The sequence below is a fragment of the Liolophura sinensis genome, unplaced genomic scaffold, assembly GCF_032854445.1.
Source record: "Liolophura sinensis isolate JHLJ2023 unplaced genomic scaffold, CUHK_Ljap_v2 scaffold_14, whole genome shotgun sequence".
In the NCBI taxonomy this organism is placed as follows: Eukaryota; Metazoa; Mollusca; class Polyplacophora; order Chitonida; family Chitonidae; genus Liolophura; species Liolophura sinensis.
Genome location: NW_027017953.1, coordinates 298,036 through 321,773, shown reverse-complemented (window position 1 = coordinate 321,773; position 23,738 = coordinate 298,036). Strand labels below are relative to the sequence as shown.

The window sequence follows — 23,738 nt, the reverse complement described above, 5'->3', positions numbered from 1 at the left end:
CTGATGGTACAACTGTTACAGGAAAGTCAGATGTACCTGAACAGCAGTGAAGACATCTGATGGCATACCTGTTACAGGTAAGGTCAAGTGTTCCTCAATAACAGTGGGGAAATCTGATGGCACAACTGTTACAGGTAAGGTCAGGGGTGCCTCAATAACAGTGGGGACATCCGATGGCACAACTGTTACAGCAAAGGTCAGGTGTGTCTCAATAAGAGTGGAAAGATCTGATGGTACAGCTGCTACAGGAAAGGTCAGGTATGCCTCAATAACAGTGGGGACATTTGATGCCACAACTCTTATAGGAAAGGCCAGGTGTTCCTCAATAACAGTGGGGGCATTTGATGGCACAACTGTTACAGGAAAGGTCAGGTTTACCTCAATAACAGTGGGGACATCTGATGGCATACCTGTTACAGGTAAGGTCAAGTGTTCCTCAATAACAGTGGGGAAATCTGATGGCACAACTGTTACAGGTAAGGTCAGGGGTGCCTCAATAACAGTGGGGACATCCGATGGTACAACTGTTACAGGAAAGGCCTCATGAGACAGTTGAGACACTTTTTGAGTCTAAAAATATAAACTGCCATTCACATCACGTGCATATGTTATTTTATTACACTCTACCAGTATAAATTGGTACAAATACCTTTATGGAGTGTAAATATCATTTACACCAATGTTGTAAAAATAAATTGCCATTAAATTACCTCCTTCAAAGTTTACAATTAGGAAGTCAAACATTAGTCAGATGCCACTTTTTCTAACAGCAAATATTATTTTATTATTGGTAATGCTTATCTCAAAGCTTCAAATCTGAACAGTGTCTACAGGACATGCTCCGATAACAGGTCATTCTGCATTCAATAGCAACAATCACTGGAAAACCACACATTTTCAAAATAAGAGTAGAACCATGAGTAAAGGGATGTCATAATGATACCAATAATATACTAGATGCTGGGTGTATTTCATGATGTGGCCAATAATGTACTAGACACTGGGTGTATTTCATGTACGTGACCAATAATGTACTAAACACTGGGTGTATTTCGCCATATTCCATGTATGTGATCAATAATGTACTAGACACTGGGTGTATTTCATGATGTGGCCAATAATGTACCAGATGCTGGTTGTATTTTATGATGTGACTGAAAATGTACTAGACACCGGGTGTATTTCATGTATGTGATCAATAATGTACTAGATGCTGGGTGTATTTCATGATATGACCAATAATGTACTAGATGCTGGGTGTATTTCATATATGTGATCAATAATGTACTAGATGCAGGGTGTATTTCATGATGTGACCAATAGTGTACAAGAAACTGGGTGTATTTCATGTATGTGACCAATAATGTACTAGACACTGGGTGTATTTCATGTATGTGACCAATAATGTACTAGACACCAGGTTTATTTCATGTATGTGACCAATAATGTACTAGATGCTGGGTGTCTTTCATGTATGTGATCAATAATGTACTAGATGCTGGGTGTATTTCATGATGTGACCAATAGTGTACAAGAAACTGGGTGTATTTCATGTATGTGACCAATAATGTACTAGACACTGGGTGTATTTCATGTATGTGACCAATAATGTACTAGACACCGGGTGTATTTCATGTATGTGATCAATAATGTACTAGATGCTGGGTGTATTTCATGATGTGAACAATAATGTACTAGACACTGGGTGTATTTCACCATATTCTTTGTATGTGATCACAGTCAAGGGTGATGGAATATTTCATGGTATGAACAAACTTGTGTTTTCTGGTATCTTTCATCATAATTAAGTTTATTTCAAATAGATGACAGATGTCTGTTTCATGGGTGATAGGAACCACCCATGGAGTGGAGAGGACATGGCTTCAAAACGCTGCCATGGCATCTGAAACGCTGCCATGGGATCTTTAACACTGACATGGCATCTGAAAACTGACATGGCATCCAGAACACTACCATGGTATCAAAAACACTGTCATGGCATCCAAAACACTGTCATGGTGTCCAAAACACTGCCACAGCATCCAAAACACTGCAATGGTGTCCAAGACACTGCCATGGCATCCAAAACACTGTCATGGCGTCCAAACCTCTGCCACAACGTCCAAAACACTGTCATGGCATCCCAAAAAACTGCCACCACGTCCAAAACACTGCCACAGCATCCAAAACACTGCAATGGTGTCCAAAACACTGCCATGGCATCCAAAACACTGCCATGGCATCCAAAACACTGCCATGGCATTCAAACCTCTGCCACAACGTCCAAAACACTGTCATGGCATCCCAAAAACTGCCACAGCGTCCAAAAAACTGCCATAGCGTCCAAAACTCTGCCATAGCGTCCAAAACACTGCCATAGCGTCCAAAATACTGCCATGGTGTCCAAAACACTCATGGAATCCCCCAGACAACTATAATTCCTTATAAAAAACAAGAGCAAAGTGTGCATGACATCTATATTTAGGTAAAAATCAGGTCTCATCATCCATAAATGATTGCAAGATTATCCGCAAACACCTATCAACTATGCCACACAAATTGGGTTCTGTCTGCTTGTATCAATACACATACTGTGCCGGGCTGTGCTCCATCACCAAACATTTCCACACACCACTACCTGACCCGTGCTGTGCTCCATCACCAAACATTTCCACATACTATTACCTGACCCGTGCTGTGTTCCATCACCAAACATTTCCACATACCACTACCTGACCCATGCTGTGCTCCATCACCAAACATTTCCACATACCACTACCTGACCCTAGGAATGCAGAGATTTCCACATACCATTACCTGACCTTAGGAACGCAGAGATTTCCACATACCATTTCCGACCTTAGGAAGGCAGAGATTTCCACATATCATTACCTGACCCTAGGAAGCCAGAGATTTCCACATACCGTTACGCTAGGAACGCAGAGATTTCCACATACCATTACCCGACCCTAGGAAGGCAGAAATTTCCACATACCATTACCCGGCCCTAGGAACGCAGAGATTTCCACACACCATTACCCGACCCTAGGAAGGCAGAGATTTCCACACACCATTACCCGACCCTAGGAATGCAGAGATTTCCACACACCATTACCTGACCTTAGGAACGCAGAGATTTCCACATACCATTTCCGAACTTAGGAAGGCAGAGATTTCCACATATCATTACCTGACCCTAGGAAGCCAGAGATTTCCACATACCGTTACGCTAGGAACGCAGAGATTTCCACATACCATTACCCGACCCTAGGAAGGCAGAAATTTCCACATACCATTACCCGGCCCTAGGAACGCAGAGATTTCCACACACCATTACCCGACCCTAGGAATGCAGAGATTTCCACATATCATTACCCGGCCCTAGGAACGCAGAGATTTCCACACACCATTACCCGACCCTAGGAATGCAGAGATTTCCACACACCATTACCCGACCCTAGGAATGCAGAGATTTCCACATACCATTACCTAACCCTAGGAAGGCAGAGATTTCCACATACCATTACCCAACCCTAGGAAGCCAGAGATCTCCACATATTATTACCCGACCCTAGGAAGGCAGTGATTTCCACATACCATTACCCGACCCTAGGAACGCAGAGATTTCCACATACCTTTACCCGACCCTAGGAACGCAGAGATTTCCACATACCATTACCTGACCCTAGGAACGCAGAGATTTCCATATACCATTACCCGACCCTAGGAAGGCACAGATTTCCACATACCATTACCCGACACTAGGAGGGCAGAGATTTCCAGATACCATTACCCGAGATTTACTGACTCCTGTTAATGCAGACAGTTTAAGAATCAGAGCACACTCACTAACTGTTAATTTAGTTATTTACTTGGTGTTTTACGCTGTATTCAAGAATATTTCACTGATATGACACCGACCAGCATTATAGTCTCACTAATTGTTTATCTACCTGGGGAACTGACCGGTTGTATGTTTACATGGGAAAGTGACTGGTTGTATACTTTATACCTGCGGAACTGGCTGGTTGTATGCCTACCTGGGAAACTGACAGATTATATGCCTACCTGGGGAACTGACGGATTATATGCTTACCTGGGGAACTCACAGGTTGTATGCTTACCTGGAAAACTCACTGCTTGTATGCTTACTAAACTCACTAGATGTATATTTACCTGCGGAACTGACTCTATTCCTTATCTGGGGAAGTTGTTGGTTGTATGCTTACATGTACCTGGGGAACACACTGGTTGTATGGTTACCTGGGGAACTCACTGGTTGTATGATTACCTGGGGAACATCTTAACAGGATCTTAAAGAACACTTGCTATCTGCGGGCAGACACAAACAAGCAGCACTCCAATACAAAGGTTAACCCACAAGGCATAAACACAGAAAACATTAGATAAATGATGTGATGATATTGTGCGTGAGAGTTGGCAGTCTAGTGATACCACCCATAGGAAATACAAGGCAGTAATTCCAAGCAAGGACTCAAGACACTAAATCAATGAAGAAAATGAGACGTTCCTTCAACATGTCTATCAATCTGACAATCTGGTTACAAAATGGACAAACTTTACCCTAATTATCCCAGCTAAAACAGGAAAGGAGGAAAAGAACATTTGCTTGTCACAAGCACACAGGAAGAATATTTCACTTACACACTTTGTAGTTAGATAAATAACACAATAAGTTAGATGAATGACACAATAAGTCAGACGAATGGCACAGTAGCTTACATGAATGACACAGTAAGTTAGATGAATGACACTGTAAGGTAGATGAATGACACAGTATATTAGATGAATGGCACAGTAGCTTACATGACAGTAAGTTAGATGAATGACACAGTAAGTTAGATGAATGACACTGTAAGTTTGACGCAGGATGCAGTAAGTAAGATGACTGACACAGTACATGTAAGTTAGATGACTGACTCAGTTGGTTAGCACGCTGGTGCAGCGTAATGACCCAGGAGTTTCTCACCAATGCGGCCGCTGTGAGTTCAAGTCCAGCTCATGCTGGCTTCCTCTTTGGCCATAAGTGGGAAGGTCTGCCAGCAACCTGCGGATGGTCGTGGGTTTCCCCAGCCTCTGCCTGGTTTCCTCCCACCATAACGTTGACCGCCTTAGTATAAGTGAAATATTCTTGAGTACGACATAAAACACCAAATAAATAAATAAATAAATAAATAAATAAATAAATAAATAAATAAATAGATGGCTAACACTGTAAGTTAGATGAACGACAGTGTAAAGTAGATGAATGACACCGTCAGTTACATGAATGACACAGTTAGTTAGTAAGTGAAACAACAGTGCAGCTGCACCGGTAATGTGTGACAAAAGCATACATATTTATAATTCCTGCATTACAGAAACATGGAAATCTGTTTTGGCAGCTAAGTTAGTCAGATCAGATAGCTACATCACTGTAGACACGGGCATCCAGGCCGAGGTGGTTAGGATGCCTGCCAATATGATCCCTAGGAGTTTGAGTCCAGCTCATGCTGGCTCCCTCTCCGTTGGGAAGGTTTGCAAGCTACCTGCAGATGGTCTTGGGATTCTACTGGGCTCTACCTCGTTTCCTCCCACCATAATGCTGTCGTTTAAATAAATCAATCAGTGTAGACACCAAGGTGGATACAGTATCATCTACTAAAGATGGACATTGAGTGGAATCACCAGGATATGAGGGAACACAGAATCACCATGGTATGAGGGAACATAGAATCACCACGGTATGAGGGAACATAGAATCACCAGGATATGAGAGAACATGGGAATCACCATGGTATGAGAAAACATAGAATCACCATGGTTTGAGAAAACATAGAATCACCATGGTTTGAGAAAACATAGAATCACCATGGTTTGAGAGAACATAGAATCACCATGGTATGAGGGAACATAGAATCACCATGGTCTGAGAAAACATAGAATCACCCGAGTATAACAGAGCATGCAATCACCAGGATATGAGAGAACATAGAATTATCATGGTATGGGAGATGATAGAATCACCATGGTATGAGGGAAAAGAGAATCACCATGGTTTGAGAGAACATAGAATCACCAGAGTATGACAGAGCATAGAATCACCATGGTTTGAGAAAACATAGAATCACCAGAGTATAACAGAGCATGCAATCACTACGGTATGAGAGAACATAGAATCACCATGGTATCAGGGAACATAAAATCACCATGGTTTGAGAAAACATAGAATCACCAGGGTATGAGAGAAAATGGAATCACCATGGTTTGAGAGAACATAGAATCACCAGGGTATGACAGAACACAGAATCACCAAAGTATAACTGAGCATGCAATCACCACAGTATGAGAGAACATAGAATCACCATGGTATGAGGGAACATAGAATCACCATGGTTTGAGAAAACATAGAATCATCAGAATATAACAGGGCATGCAATCACCAGGATATGAGAGAACACAGAATCACCATTGTATGAGAGAACATAGAATCATCATGGTATGAGGGAACATAGAATCACCATGGTTTGAGAAAACATAGAATCACCAGAATATGACAGATCATAGAATCACCATGGTTTGAGAGAACATAGAATCACCAGGATATGACAGAACATAGAATCACCAAAGTATAACAGAGCATGCAATCACCAGGGTATGAGAGAGCATAGAATCACCATGGTATGAGAGATGATAGAATCACCAGGGTATGAGAGAACATAGAATAACCAGGGTATGACAGAACATAGAATCACCAGGGTATAAGAGAACATAGAATAACCACGGTATGAGAGAACATAGAATAACCATGGTATGAGAAAACACAGAATCACCAGGGTATGACAGAACATAGAATTACCAGAGTATAACAGGGTACACAATCCCCAGGGTATGAGAGAACATAGAATCATCATGGTTTGAGAGAACATAGAATCACCAGAGTATGACAGAGCATAGAATCACCAGAGTATAACAGAGCATGCAATCACCATGGTATGAGAGAACATAGAATTACCATGGTATGAGATATCACAGAACCACCAGGGTTTGAGAGCACAGAATCACCATGGTATGAGAGATCATAGAATCACCATGGTATGAGAGAACATAGAATCGCCATGGTATGAGAGATCCTAGAATCACCATGGTATGAGAACACAGAATCACCACGGTTTGAGAGAACATAGAATCACCAGAGTATGACAGAGCATAGAATCACCAGAGTATAACAGAGCATGCAATCACCATGATATGAGGGAACATAGAATCATGATGGTATGAGAGAACATAGAATCACCAGGGTGTAACAGAACCTAGAATCACCAGGGTGTAACAGAACATAGAATCTCCATGGTATCACAAAACCTAGAATCACAATGGTATGAGAGAACATAGAATCACCAGGGTGTAACAGAACATAGAATCACCATGGTATGACAGAACATAGAATCACCAGGATGTACCAAAACATAGAATCATCAGTGTATGACAGAACGCAGAATCACCAGGATATGGCAGGACATAGCTTCCTTCAAATTTCAGCTGCAATTTCAATAGCATTCAGAACAAATTCAGAGTTTGAGAGTAAGACTAGCACTGTTAGCTGGGGGTCTCTTGATAGGCTTGGCTCATGACATGCTGTAGACAATGCAACTCTGAGGCAGGGTACTCAGAGGGAATGCTGATTTAAGGTGAGAATATCTAAGAAACGGCATCATGTAACTGTTAAAGAAAATGGCTGTGCAAACTTCAACAAATTTAAGACAATCGATGCAAGTTCTGAAGTTCTTCAGAGAAATTGTCAACTGTCTGAAATAGAATCAATGGAAGCAAACTTACAACTAAAAATACGATTGGGGCGCCATGGTTCCAAACAATCACAAACCACAATTCCTCCCTGCCTCGCTTCAAAAACAATCACAAAGCACAACTCCTTCCTGCCTCGCTTCAATAACAATCACAAAGCACAACTCCTCCCTGCCTCGCTTCAAAATAATCACAAACCACAACTCCTCCCTGCCCTGCTTCAAAAACAATCACAAACCAGAACTCCTGCCTGCCCCGCTTCAAAAACAATCACAAACCAGAACTCCTTCCTGCCTCACTTCAAAATAATCACAAACCAGAACTATTTCACTGTCTTGCTTCAAAAAAAAAATAAAATAAAAAATGTAAGAGCAACCATGATACACTGGACTGCAAAATGACCCACAGGCACAAATCTTCACATAGTGATTTAACTGTGTGCACTAATTCTCATATTATTTTAACAAAAAAAGATGTGACAATGAAAATGATCTCTTCCTTCATTGCTGTATCCTAACAGATTGTTTCACCTGACCAATCAGAGGCACTTATTTGTAGCTCATTGATTAGAATGAAATCTTAATGACTTAAACAGAAAGTATGCAGCCAAGCTAAAACTCAAATCAGAAAAAGGAAATGACGAAACAAAAAAAGACCAAATGATGCGCAATTTATGTTGCAGCATGACTCTTGGCTGTAGTCATGTCAATAATTGTACCAGCTGTTCAAAAACAACAGAAGCATTCATCTGCTCAGCCCAATACAACAGTACTAAAACTGCAAGCTTGGCCATCACATGTAGCTGGCAGGAACTGTGAACTTGGCCTGTACATGTAGCTGGCAAGAACCGCAAGCTTGGTCATTACATGTAGCTGGCAAGAACTGTGAGCTTGGCCATTACATGTAGCTGGCAAGAACGGTGAGCATGGCCATTACATTCAGCTGGCAAGAACTGTGTGCTTGGCCATTACATGTAGCTGGCAAGAACGGTGAGCATGGCCATTACATGTAGATGGCAAGAACCACAAGCTTGGTCATTACATTCAGCTGGCAAGAACTGTGAGCTTGGCCATTACGTGTAGCTGCCAAGAATGGTGAGCATGGCCATTACATGCAGCTGGCAAGAACTGTGTGCTTGGCCATTACATGTAGCTGGCAAGAACTGCAAGCTTGGCTGTTACATGTGGCTGGCAAGAACTGTGAGCTTGGCCATTACGTGTAGCTGGCAAGAACCGCAAGCTTGGCCATTACATGTAGCTGGCAAGAACTGCGAGCTTGACCACTACATGTAGCTGGCAAGAACTGCGAGCTTGGCCATTACATGTAGCTGACAAGAACTGCGCACTTGGCAATTACATGTAGCTGGCAAGAACTGTGAGCTTGGCCATTACATGCAACTGGCAAGAACTGTGAGCTTGGCCTTTACATGTAGCTGGCAAGAACGGTCAGCACGGCCATTACATGTAGCTGGCAAGAACTGTGAGCTTGGCCACTACATGTAGCTGGCAAGAACTGCAAGCTTGGCCATTACATGTAGCTGACAAGAACTGCGAACTTGGCCATTACATGTAGCTAACAAGAACTGCGAGCTTGGCCATTACATGCAGCTGGCAAGAACTGTGAGCTTGGCCATTACATGTAGCTAGCAAGAACTGTGAGCTTGGCCATTACATGTAGCTGGCAAGAACTGTGAGCTTGGCCACTACATGTAGCTGGCAAGAAAAGAATTTACAAAAATCCATGTCAGAACCTGACTGTGTCCACGGCCATGGAGAGACTGTAGGGGTGTGGGATCCACCAATCGGCAGCCAGCATGGCAAGAGAGAGGCTAGTGGTGACATGTCTGTACAAAAACACCTCCAGGGGAGTAGCACAGACCAGGTATCCTACATCTACATCACAGTCAATCATTCAGTCACTGCACACTTAGGGAATAAATGTAGCATAGATATTAGATGTAAAAGTGAACATAAATCTCATGACTACCTTGATGGTGCAAACCGTCTGTAATTCTATACAGGCAGATTTCGATCGTTCAAACTGTCTGTAATTCTATACAGGCAGATTTCGATCGTTCAAGCTGTTTGTAATTCTATACAGGCAGATTTCGATCGTTCAAACTGTCTGTAATTCTATACAGGATTCATTTAATTCATAAAAACTTAAAATACATGATAATGGGGTATGATAATGGATACTAAAGTTGACTTCATGTATCGGATAATTAAATTTGGAACTGTGCCAATGAATCTTGAAATGATGGAGTATATATGATTTATTTGATTGGTGTTTTCCTCCGTACTCAAGGATGTATCACTGGTATAAAAGCATATATGAAGTGATGAAGTCAGGCAATCAAATGGGCAATCATAAAGTGTGTGATACTGTGCTAGAAATAATGAGCATTTGTGAGGCTAAGAGGTGACATTAGCAATCCGTGAATTACAGAAAGTACCATTTCTTACCATGAAAATAACCACATCTGCTTGTCAAGAAAGTGTAAATCAGTACAAGATTAGTCAACTATTTGTACTATGAAGGTTATTGGTATTGCAAAGTCATTCTCTATTACACTAGTTATTTTATATTATACAGTAAATATTCTTCACTTCAATGAAGGCTATCAGATTATGAATGGAGAAAACCGGCCTTGATCATTGTGCAAACACTCCAACTACTCTGGTACCTGAGACAGCATGGAGAAAACCGGCCTTGATCATTGCGCAAACACTCCAACTACTCTGGTACCTGAGACAGCATGGAGAAAACCGGCCTTGATCATTGCGCAAACACTCCAACTACTCTGGTACCTGAGACAGCATGGAGAAAGCCGGCCTTGATCATTGTGCAAACACTCCAACTACTCAGGTACCTGAGACACCATGGAGAAAACCGGCCTTGATCATTGTGCAAACACTCCAACTACTCTGGTGCCTGACACAGCATGGAGAAAACCAGCCTTGCTCAATGGGCAAACACTCCAACTACTCAGGTACTCAGGTACCTGAGACACCATGGAGAAAACCAGCCTTGATCATTGTGCAAACACTCCAACTACTCTGGTGCCTGAGACAGCATGGAGAAAACCAGCCTTGCTCATTGTGCAAACACTCCAACTACTCTGGTACCTGAGACAGCATGGAGAAAACCAGCCTTGCTCATTGGGCAAACACTCCAACTACTCAGGTACCCGAGACAGCATGGAGAAAATCGGTCTTGATCATTGTGCAAACACTCCAACTACTCTGGTACCTGAGACAGCATGGAGAAAACCAGCCTTGATCATTGCACAAACACTCCAACTACTCTGGTACCTGAGACAGCATGGAGAAAACCAGCCTTGATCATTGCGCAAACACTCCAACTACTCTGGTGCCTGAGACACCATGGAGAAAACCAGCCTTGCTCAATGGGCAAACACTCCAACTACTCTGGTACCTGAGACAGCATGGAGAAAACCGGCCTTGATCATTGCGCAAACACTCCAACTACTCTGGTACCTGAGACAGCATGGAGAAAATCGGTCTTGATCATTGCACAAACACTCCAACTACTCTGGTACCTGAGACAGCATGGAGAAAACCAGCCTTGATCATTGTGCAAACACTCTAACTACTCTGGTACCTGAGACAGCATGGAGAAAACCGGCCTTGATCATTGCACAAACACTCCAACTACTCTGGTACCTGAGACAGCATGGAGAAAACCGGCCTTGATCATTGTGCAAACACTCCAACTACTCTGGTGCCTGAGACAGCATGGAGAAAACCGGCCTTGCTCAATGGGCAAACACTCCAACTACTCTGGTACCTGAGACAGCATGGAGAAAACCGGCCTTGATCATTGCGCAAACACTCCAACTACTCTGGTACCTGAGACAGCATGGAGAAAATCGGTCTTGATCATTGTGCAAACACTCCAACTACTCTGGTACCTGAGACAGCATGGAGAAAACCGGCCTTGATCATTGCGCAAACACTCCAACTACTCTGGTACCTGAGACAGCATGGAGAAAACCGGCCTTGATCATTGCACAAACATCCTGCATGGCTCAACCAGCAGGGCACCCTCATCAATCTGGACACATTATTCACGTCTTATTTTTCTATATCCCTAGTTACACAGTCAGCAGGTGTGATAAAATAACTGTTAATTCTCTGTGGCTGAAAACAGGTGGCGTTGTCAATCAAGCACAGTACATCAAAAAACGGCAAACAAGCAGTGAAAAATGTGTGACTTGTTCTTGTGCTAGCTGTTTTGATTAGTGTTTCTTGGATCACTGAGATGATCTGAGGTGATCTGAAATGATCTGAAATGATCTGAGATGATGGTGAGGTTCGTTAAGCAAACTCCAGCCGTTGTTAAGCTCCACACAAACATGTACTGTACTTGCCAACAATGTACTTCCAATCACTGTCTCAGCCTGCTCATTGGGACTTTCCAAGCAGACTCCCTGTTGTATGAAGGAAGAATGTTTGACGATCATGATTCCTCACAAGGGTTTGTACGGAAATGCCAACATCACAACCGTATACTCTCAGCCTTCAGCTGAAGACTGACATGTCTACCTAGTATCAATGCATTTTTTTGGTTTAACCTTAGTCAGGTTGAAACAAGACTGAAGAAACACATTTTGTGGTTTGCCAGACAATTAGATTTTTTCCATAAGGCTTTGTGACATTCCCCTGAAGTCAATAAATTAATTATTCTAAATCAATTAATCAATCTCAACTCTAACCATGGCACAATGTTTGACAACTGTACAAAACAACACCCTAAGCCTACATCTTGAATATTATTCTATTAATCAATTCTCATAAAACTTGGTGTTTTCATAAATATAACTCTACTCTCGCAAGAATATCTAAAATTCAAACACTCTTGGAATTCTGAGAATAAGCTGGTTTCTTTGGACTTGATGACAAGAAAACCCTCTTACACAGCTACATGTACATATTTTAACCACATTTTGATCATTGTAGTTCAGTATCAAAAGAGAGCTTGTCCAAAGTTACTGATTGACAAATTATTTAGGTGTTAAAAGTAGCAGTTAAAAAAACTAACGTAAACTGTAAAACACATACTACTACAGCTCAAGTAGATGGGAAGCAAATCTGTGATCACATTAAATATCCTAGTATTTGTCTGCTACTTAAATCACTGCAAAACAAGTTATCACTATACCTACCATAGTTATCTGTTAGAAACACAGCAGTATCAACCTGATGCTACCCTAATAATCTGCTTGTTAACAAGGAGAGTTCTAACCAACACACAGATCCACAGTGCTGGGTTGTCATGCTCGTAACGACAACTATGGAAGCACAATCACTTGTTTACTTCTGATCAATTCTGCCATATCCACACTACCTGAAACCTTTCTTAAGCAACAAACACTTATTACTTTATTGTTGATTGAGAAAATGAACACTGGTAATAATTAAAACATTTTTAGCTTATGTTTTCCAAGGACAATGTCTGATATCACACATGCAGCAGCCTATGAATGTAAGCCAAAATGATTTTAAGGGTGATCCTGTCTAATTTTAGGACTTGGAGAGACATTCAAACTTTAGGATTTGCAGAGATATTCACACTTTAGGATTTGGAGAGACATTCATACTTCTGGATTTGCAGACATTCATGACACTGACACAGCGGAATCAGGGCTGTGTGTTCTCAGGTTGTGAAGACACAACTCCTACACTGCAGACATTAGGCACAATGTATGATACTGACACAGCAGAATCAAAGCTGTGTGTTGTCAGGTCATGAAGACACAACTCCTACACTTCAGACGTTAGGCACAATGTATGACACTGACACAGCAGAATCAGAGCTGTGTGTTGTCAGGTCATGAAGACACAACTCCTACACTGCAGACGTTAGGCACAATGTATGACACTGACACAGCAGAATCAGAGCTGTGTGTTCTCAGGTTGTGAAGACACAACTCCTACACTGCAGACATTAGGCTCAATGTATGACACTGACACAGCAGAATCAGAGCTGTGTGTTGTCAGGTTGTGAAGACACAACTCCTACACTTCAGACGTTAGGCACAATGTATGACACTGACACAGCGGAATCAGAGATGTGTGTTGTCAGGTTGTGAAGACACAACTCCTACACTTCAGACGTTAGGTACAATGTACAATACTGACACAGCGGAATCAGGGCTGTGTGTTGTCAGGTTGTGAAGACACAACTCCTACACTTCAGACGTTAGGCACAATGTATGACACTGACACAGCAGAATCAGAGATGTGTGTTGTCAGGTTGTGAAGACACAACTCCTACACTTCAGACGTTAGGCACAATGTATGACACTGACACAGCGGAATCAGAGATGTGTGTTGTCAGGTTGTGAAGACACAACTCCTACACTTCAGACGTTAGGCACAATGTATGACACTGACACAGCAGAATCAGAGATGTGTGTTGTCAGGTTGTGAAGACACAACTCCTACACTTCAGACGTTAGGCACAATGTACAATACTGTCACAGCGGAATCAGGGCTGTGTGTTCTCAGGTTGTGAAGACACAACTCCTACACTTCAGACGTTAGGCACAATGTATGACACTGACACAGCGGAATCAGGGCTGTGTGTTCTCAGGTCGTGAAGACACAACTCCTACACTTCAGACGTTAGGCACAATGTATGATACTGACACAGCGGAATCAGGGCTGTGTGTTCTCAGGTCGTGAAGACACAACTCCTACACTTCAGACGTTAGGCACAATGTATGACACTGACACAGCGGAATCAGGGCTGTGTGTTCTCAGGTCGTGAAGACACAACTCCTACACTTCAGATGTTAGGCACAATGTACAATACTGACACAGCGGAATCAGGGCAGTGTGTTCCCAGAGGATTAGACCCTGATCACACAAGTCCCAGACTAACCAAGATTGGCTCATGGGTGATCTGATGCCTTTACACCCCAGTGTGTTCTTTATAAACTGACAGCAATGACCCCTATAAACCCATGTTCACACAGTCCACAGAATATCATGGTTTGATACTGTAGTCTGTAATCTGTAATCTTCTGCTCCACACAAGACAGCCAATAGTTATGCCATCCAGAACTAGCCAAATACACGTTAGACTGCAAACTGGAATTTTCATCCACACCATATATACATATAACTCTAAAACTTAACTGATAATATGCTTTGAACAACTGGGCCCTGGTTAGTCACTTTATACTGTGAAAGTCAACAGTATAATAAAGTAGAAGACATTAAAACCGTCACATATTTCAGATGCAAAACTGTACATGTCCATCAAAGGACTGGCCATTGGCCAATATTACATCATAATGAATATGTAATGTAATATTACTACATCATGAATACATGTACATGTCCATCATGAATACATGTACATGTCCATCAAAGGACTGGCCATTGGCCAATATTACATCATCATGAATATGTAATGTAATATTACTACATCATGAATACATGTACATGTCCATCATGAATACATGTACATGTCCATCAAAGGACTGGTCATTGGCCAATATTATTGTCAGTCCACATCATGAATACATGTACATCAAAGAACTGATTAGCCAATATTATAGTTAGCCAATATTATAGTTAGTCTATATGTACATCATGAATACATGTACATGTGTGTCAAAGGACTGGCCATTGGCCAATATTACAGTTAGTCTAAATTGTGAATACATGTACATCTGCATCAAAGGACTGGCCATTGGCCACTATTATAGTTAGTCTACATGTACATCATGAATACATGTACATGTGTGTCAAAGGACTGGCCATTGGCCACTATTATAGTTAGTCTACATGTACATCATGAATACATGTACATGTGTGTCAAAAGGACTGGCCATTGGCCACTATTATAGTTAGTCTATGTGTACATCATGAATACATGTACATGTGTGTCAAAGGACTGGCCATTGGCCACTATTATAGTTAGTCTATGTGTACATCATGAATACATGTACATCTGCATCAAAGGACTGGCCATTGGCCACTATTATAGTTAGTCTATGTGTACATCATGAATACATGTACATGTACATCAAAGGAGTGAGTGAGTGAGTGAAAGTTTTAACGTCGCTTTCAACAATACTTCAGTTTTATCGCGGCAATAAAACGTCAAGTAGTCGATCTACTACGGATAATTCATTTACTATTCAGTCAAAAAAGGACACCAGACGTCACATAACAAACACAGAGGGTAGTTTAAAATCACAGCTTTCCTGCCATACCAATGGTGTAAATCAAAGGACTGGCCATTGGCCAATACTATATGTACATGTACATACAGCTAGAGCTATAATTTAGTGCGCATTTCCACTAATTTCCACTTTCCACTAAAGTGTATGCTACCACAAATGAGCTCCATCATTTAGTGTGCACTACCACAAATGAGCTCCATCATTTAGTGTGCACTACCACAAATGAGCTCCATCATTTAGTGTGCACTACCACAAATGAGCTCCATCATTTAGTGTGCACTACCACAAATGAGCTCCATCATTTAGTGTGAACTACCATAAAAGAGAACTGTCGCTTAGTGTGAACTACCATAAAGGAACACTCTCTGCACCGTCATCAGTCGTCTGCGCTATCAGTTGTCAGCACTATCAGTGGACAGCACTATCAGTGGTCAGCACTGTCAGTGGTCAGCACTATCACTGGTCAGCACAATCAGCATGACCAGTCTCCAGCAATACTCACCAGTCCAGTTGGATTACAAAGTCGACTTCTAATATCGGTAACTTCAGGATTTTTTGTCATTGTCTAGAAGAAAAACAAAATAACAGAAGTTAGCGGTGTACAGGGTATTCAGTACATGTCCAGACAGTGTGTAGGGTGTTCAGTACATGTCCATACAGTGTATAGGGTGTTCAGTACATGTCCATACAGTGTATAGGGTGTTCAGTACATGTCCATACAGTGTATAGGGTGTTCAGTACATGTCCATACAGTGTATAGGGTGTTCAGTACATGTCCATACAGTGTGTAGGGTGTTCAGTACATGTCCATACAGTGTGTAGGGTGTTCAGTACAAGTCCATACAGTGTGTAGGGTGTTCAGGACATGTCCATACAGTGTGTAGGGTGTTCAGTACATGTCCATACAGTGTGTAGGGTATTCAGTACATGTCCATACAGTGTATAGGGTATTCAGTACATGTCCATACAGTGTATAGGGTGTTTAGTACATGTCCATACAGTGTATAGGGTATTCACGACATGTCGATACAGTGTATAGGGTGTTCAGGACATATCCACACAGTGTGTAGGGTGTTCAGTACATGTCCATACAGTGTATAGAGTGTTCAGTACATGTCCATACAGTGTATAGGGTATTCAGTACATGTCCACACAATGTGTAGGGTGTTCAGTACATGTCCATACAGTGTGTAGGGTGTTCAGGACATGTCCATACAGTGTGTAGGGTGTTCAGGACATATCCACACAGTGTGTAGGGTGTTCAGGACATGTCCAGACAGTGTGTAGGGTGTTCAGTACATGTCCATACAGTGTATAGGGTGTTTAGTACATGTCCATACAGGGTATAGGGTGTTCAGTACATGTCCATACAGTGTATAGGGTGTTCAGTACATGTCCATACAGTGTGTAGGGTGTTCAGTACATGTCCATACAGTGTATAGGGTGTTCAGTACATGTCCATACAGTGTATAGGGTATTCAGTACATGTCCATACAGTGTACAGGGTATTCAGTACATGTCCATACAGTGTGTAGGGTGTTCAGTACATGTCCATACAGTGTATAGGGTGTTCAGGACATGTCCATACAGTGTGTAGGGTGTTCAGGACATGTCCATACAGTGTATAGGGTGTTCAGTACATGTCCATACAGTGTACAGGGTATTCAGTACATGTCCATACAGTGTGTAGGGTGTTCAGGACATGTCCATACAGTGTATAGGATGTTTAGTACATGTCCATACAGTGTGTAGGGTGTTCAGTACATGTCCATACAGTGTGTAGGGTGCTCAGCACATTCATATTTCAGACATCTCTATACAATTTCTACAACATACATGACCATTCAATCTGTCAAAGTCTGAACTTAATACTTAATTCTACATTTCCATACAGTGTATAATTAATGGTATACTGGACTTGTGTTTTATATCTTACTCCAGCATATTTCACTTATCAGCAGATGTCATCCATGTAAAACTTGTATGACCACACTGTATGACTGACTGTTGGTGTGAATAGTTTGGACACCTGCATCTCTCTCCCTCACTCAATCACTCCCTCACTCAATCATTCACACCAATCATTCACACCATCACTCACTCCCTCACTCGCTCAAGCAATCACTCACAGCCTTCTTGCCCTCACCTCCACCATGGTCTTGACTTGATAAGCAGCATCATTTGGAACTTCCTTCTTCCCTGAGTATTTCTGAGGAGGAAAAGAAAGAAGGAAGCAGAACACTGTAGTTATAAACATGAAACCAAATTTAAGATAACGCCACAGTTCTGATTCTTATTGAAGGAAGATATTTTAGTTCACTGATTTATTTATTTCATTGCGCTACTCATATCTTATACAATGACAAGAAATTTTTTATGGGTAGAGGAAACCAGAGAGCTGGGAGTAAACCACCTGCCTTTTGGCAAGTAACTGAAGAACTGTCCCATGTGTGACCCACTGACTAATATAGCAGACTCATACTTATGGTGTACTGTAATGTCATTTTTTTGAAGACAAAATCATCTCCAACACACTTCAAACTGCTGGTCATATCAGTGCTGTTGACCTCACAGAAGCCCTGAGCATGGTGGTGGCAATGACCTCACGAAAGCCCTGAGAACAGTGGCGGCACTGACGTCACAAAAGCCCGAGCAGGGTGGGGGCACTGACCTCACAAAAGCCCGAGCAGGGTGGGGGCAATGACCTCACAAAAGCCCGAGCAGGATGGGAGCACTGACCTCACAAAAGCCCGAGCAGGGTGGGGGCACTGACCTCACAAAAGCCCTGAGAATGGGGTGGGCACTGACCTCAAAAAGCCCTGAGCATGGTGGGGGCACTGGCCTCACAAAAGCCCGAGCAGGGTGGGGGCACTGACCTCACAAAAGCCCAAGCAGGGTGGGGGCACTGACCTCACAAAAGCCCTGAGAATAGTGGGGGCACTGACCTCACAAAAGCCCAAGCAGGGTGGGGGCACTGACCTCACAAAAGCCCAAGCAGGGTGGGGGCACTGATCTCACAAAAGCCCAAGCAGGGTGGGAGCACTGACCTCACAAAAGCCCTGAGAATAGTGGGGGCACTGACCTCACAAAAGCCCGAGCAGGGTGGGGGCACTGACCTCACAAAAGCCCGAGCAGGGTGGGGGCAATGACCTCACAAAAGCCTGAGCAGGATGGGAACACTGACCTCAAAAAGCCCGAGCAGGGTGGGGGCACTGACCTCACAAAAGCCCGAGCAGGGTGGGAGCACTGACCTCACAAAAGCCCGAGCAGGGTCGGAGCACTAACCTCACAAAAACCCTGAGAATAGTGGGGGCACTGACCTCACAAAAGCCCGAGCAGGGTGGGGGCACTGACCTCACAAAAGCCCGAGCAGGGTGGGGGCAATGACCTCAAAACATCCCGAGCAGGATGGGAACACTGACCTCACAAAAGCCCGAGCAGGGTGGGGGCACTGACCTCACAAAAGCCCTGAGAATGGCGTGGGCACTGACCTCAAAAAGCCCTGAGCATGGTGGGGGCAATGACCTCATAAAAGCTTGAGCATGGTGGGGGCACTGACATTACAAAAGCCCTAAGCATGGTGGGGGCACTGACCTCAAAAAGCCCCGAGCATGGTGGGGGCACTGACCTCACAAAAGCCCTGGACATGATGGGAGCGCTGACCTCACAAAAGCCCAGAGCATGGTGGGGGGAATGACCTCATAAAAGCCCCAAGCATGATGGGTCATTAACCTCACAAAAGCCCCAAACAAGGTGGGGGCACTGAACTCAAAAAGGTCTCGAGAATGGTGGGGGCAATGTCCTCACAAAGCTCCAGCGTGGTGGGGGCACTGACCTCACAAAAGCCCTGAGAATGGTGGGTGCATTGACTTCACAAAAGCCCCGAGAATGGTGGGGGCACTAACCTCACAAAAGCCCTGGACATGATGGGAGCATTGACCTCACAAAAGCCCAGAGCATGGTGGGGGGAATGACCTCACAAAATCCTCAAGCATGATGGGGGCATTAACCTCACAAAAGCCCCGAGCAAGGTGGGGGCACTGACCTCAAAAAGGCCTCAAGAATGGTGAGGGCACTGTCCTCACAAAAGCTCGAGCATGGTGGGGACACTGACCTCACAAAAGCCCTGAGCATGGTGGGGGTACTGACCTCAAAAAGCTCTGAGAATGGTGGAGGCATTGATATCACAGAAGCCCAGGACATGGAGGGGCCACTGAGCTCAAAAAAGCCCCGTGCACGGTGGGGGCAATGACCTCACAAAAGCTCTATGCATGGTGGGGGCACTGTCCTCACAAAAGCCCTGAGAATGGTGGGGGCACTGGCTTCACAAAAGCCCCGAAAATGGTGGGGGAACTAACCTCACAAAAGCTGCGAGCATGGTGGAGGCACTGACCTCACAAAAGCCCGAGCATGGTGGGGGCACTGACTTTAAAAAGCTCCGAGAATGGTGGGGGCATTAACCTCACAAAAGCCCTGAGCATGGGGGGGGGGGGGGGCACTGATCTCAAAAAGCCCTGAGAATGATGGGGGCATTGACCTCACTAAAGCCCTGATCATGGTAGGGGCACTGACCTCAAAAAGCCCCAAGAATGGTGGGGGCACTGACCTCAAAAAGCTCCGAGAATGGTGGGGGCAATGATAACAAAAAAAAGCCCAGGAAATAGAGGGGGCACTGAACTCACACAAACCCTGGGCACAGTGGGGCCACTGACCTCAAAAAGTCCTGAGAATGGTGAGGGCACTGACCTCACAACGGCCGTGAGCATGGTGGGGGCACTGACCTCCAAAAGCCTTGAGAATGGTGGGTGCACTGATCTCACAAAAGCCCTGAGCATGGAGGGGGCACTGACCTTTTAAAAGCCCTGAGCATGGTGGAAGCCCTAAGCATGGTGGGGGGCAGTGACCTCACAAAAAAAACTGAGCATGGGGTGGATGCTGACCTCACAGGAGCCATGAGGATGGTGGGGGCATTGACCTCACAGAAGCCATGAGCATGGTGGGGGCCCTGAGCATGGTGGGGGCCCTGAGCATGGTGGGGGCAGGTGAATCTGGAGGACTTTTCTTTGGTTCGGCAAGTACACTTGAGCTTGCATGCTCTGTGAGGAACATTTAACAGTCAATAAATCCTTGCATCCACCCTGGGAGGAAAGAGAACAAAGTTTGGAAAATCTGAAGTGTTATCACAGTAATGAAAATATCGCAGTACAAAAGAAGATCTTAATATTAATACTGCACCATTTGAAGTACTGCCTTCATCTAGGTTAAAAATATCAGGTGAAAATGTAATTTTTGAGAAAAGATTAAAAAGAAATATTTGTATAAAAGTGGGCCAAAATGGATAACAATAATATGGAAAACTGTATTTAACACATACAACTGTGACAAGATTACAGACCGAATATTCCTCCAGGAACTGCTTCTTGAGGGTGGCGCCATACGGGCCTTTAACTGTACTGTACGACTTCCTCGCTACCTGAAGAAAAGAAATGTCCATCCACAGCTGAGAAATGATTTATGATAAATGGTGAGATAAAGTGTAAGAGAGAAGGAACATCATCAAGACTACAGTGTCAGAGCGAAGGAACACGTGTACCAGGCACTGTGCATCATTGAGGCTACAGTGTCCGATAGAAGGAACATGCAAACAAGTATTGTTTACCAGTATATTAAATATGAACTAAAACTGCTGCTGTTATACCGTTGAGCAGTATATTAAAAATTTGTGTTACCTTAATGTCTTTTTTCCAAAAGCTCTGAGCTGCCGCAGACGTGGCTGTGTGAGGGGCGACCTCCTTAATCTGAAAGAAAATCATCCTGGTACAGGCATCTACATGTACATAACAACAACAACAGACAAAGGGAGGCATTCACACCACAGATCACAGCACACAATTCAAATTACTCACATCATAAATTCATAAAATTTGTCACAGTTAGTCACACAAGTGTTACAGTGGTGTGACAATTTATTACAGTACATTTCCACAATGTTTTTCACCTTAACAACTTTGGCTTCCTCCTATTAAAGATTATATGTCAGCTTTCTACACTGCTGCATCTGTACATGTATTTGTAGTTGATACAGTCTGTGTCACAAATGACAAATGTGGAGTGAACGAGATGAGAAGAAAACAGCAAGCCGCTGTCAATATGGCAGTATTATATGGCTGATTCACTGATACATTGTGCTGAAGATACCAGATGGACACATACAATACCTACCAAGACACTCTCTCTGGACCGAGTGACACTTACACCAGACATAACACTGCATCCTGTCTGGCACTGACATCAACCATGATTCTCCAGCCAGTCTGACTGACACTGTCACTAGACATGACACTGCATCCTATCAGACTTATCCTGACACCAGACATGACACTCCATCCTATCAGACTGATCCTGACACAATACATGACACTGCATCCTGTCTGACACCAGACATGACACTCCATCCTGTCTGACACCAATCATGATGCTCCATCCTGTCTGACACCAATCAAGATGTTTCATCCTGCCTGTCCATCATTCTGTTTGAATGACACAGACCCCAGGCATTTCCACCAACCATGACGCACCATCCAGTATAACTGACACTGACCCCAGGCATTTACACCAACCATGACACCCCATCCAGTATAAATGACACAGACCCCAAGCATTTCCACCAAACCTAACAGAGTACATTACAGGAAAACTGATTTGATCAAGCTAAGACAAACCCCAAACCTAGCAGAGTACATTACAGGAGGACTGATCTGATCCAACTAAGACGATCCCCAAACCAAGCAGAGTACATTACAGAAAGACTGATCTGATCTGGCTAAGACAATCCCCAAATTTGGCAGAGTAAATTACAGGAGAACTGATCTCATCCAGCTAAGACAATCTCCAAACCTAGCAGAGTACATTACAGGAGAACTGATCTGATCTGGCTAAGACAATCCCCAAACCTAGCAGAGTACATTACAGGAAAACTGATCTGATCCGGCTAAGACAATCCCCAAATCTGGCAGAGTACATTACAGGAAAACTGATCTGATCCGGCTAAGACAATCCCCAAAATCTGGCAGAGTACATTACAGGAAAACTGATTTGATCATGCTAAGAGAAACCCCAAACCTAGCAGAGTACATTACAGGGGGACTGACCTTCAACACGACGATGCTCATGAAGAAGATACAGAGTATGTTGAGGATGGTTAGCAGCAAGCTGATCAGTCCCAGCAGAATTGTCTCCTTAGCCATGCTACAGCTGTACACTGGCACGTAATCATTGTTCCTGAATGGCGGGCATGGCATGTTGGGCTCACCAATTACCGTGCCATTCTGTTGGTGAAGAAAGCATATGTAATGATCATATGTGTAAAAATACACCACCTTATCAACACTCAGTCCCTTCATCAGTATTGTGAATTGTCAGTCCCTTCATCAGTAATGTGGATTGTCACAGTCACTTCATTGTGAATTGTTACACTTGCTTCATCAGTATTGTGAACTGTCAGTCCCTTCATCAGTAATGTGAATTGTTACAGTTGCTTCATAAGTATTGTGAATTATTAGTCACTTAATCGGTACTGTGGATTGTCACAGTCATTTCATCAGTAATGTGAATTGTTACAGCTGCTTCATCAGTATTGTGAATTGTTAGTCACTTAATCGGTACTGTGGATTGTCACAGTCATTTCATCAGTAATGTGAATTGTTACAGC

The 23,738-nt window shown here is 43.3% G+C and overlaps 1 protein-coding gene across 1 annotated transcript in view; it reads right to left on the bottom strand.

Annotated features, from left to right (window-relative positions):
• LOC135481265 (uncharacterized) overlaps positions 1–23,738 on the bottom strand; it is a 65,422-nt gene that overhangs the window by 3,695 nt on the left and 37,989 nt on the right. The window contains exons 12-16 of the mRNA XM_064761113.1: positions 23,179–23,355; positions 21,757–21,825; positions 21,423–21,500; positions 18,174–18,236; positions 16,530–16,592 (exon numbers count right to left, since the gene is read on the bottom strand). Coding sequence (XP_064617183.1) covers positions 16,530–16,592; positions 18,174–18,236; positions 21,423–21,500; positions 21,757–21,825; positions 23,179–23,355 — 450 coding nt within the window. The remainder of the gene's footprint in view (positions 1–16,529; positions 16,593–18,173; positions 18,237–21,422; positions 21,501–21,756; positions 21,826–23,178; positions 23,356–23,738) is intronic.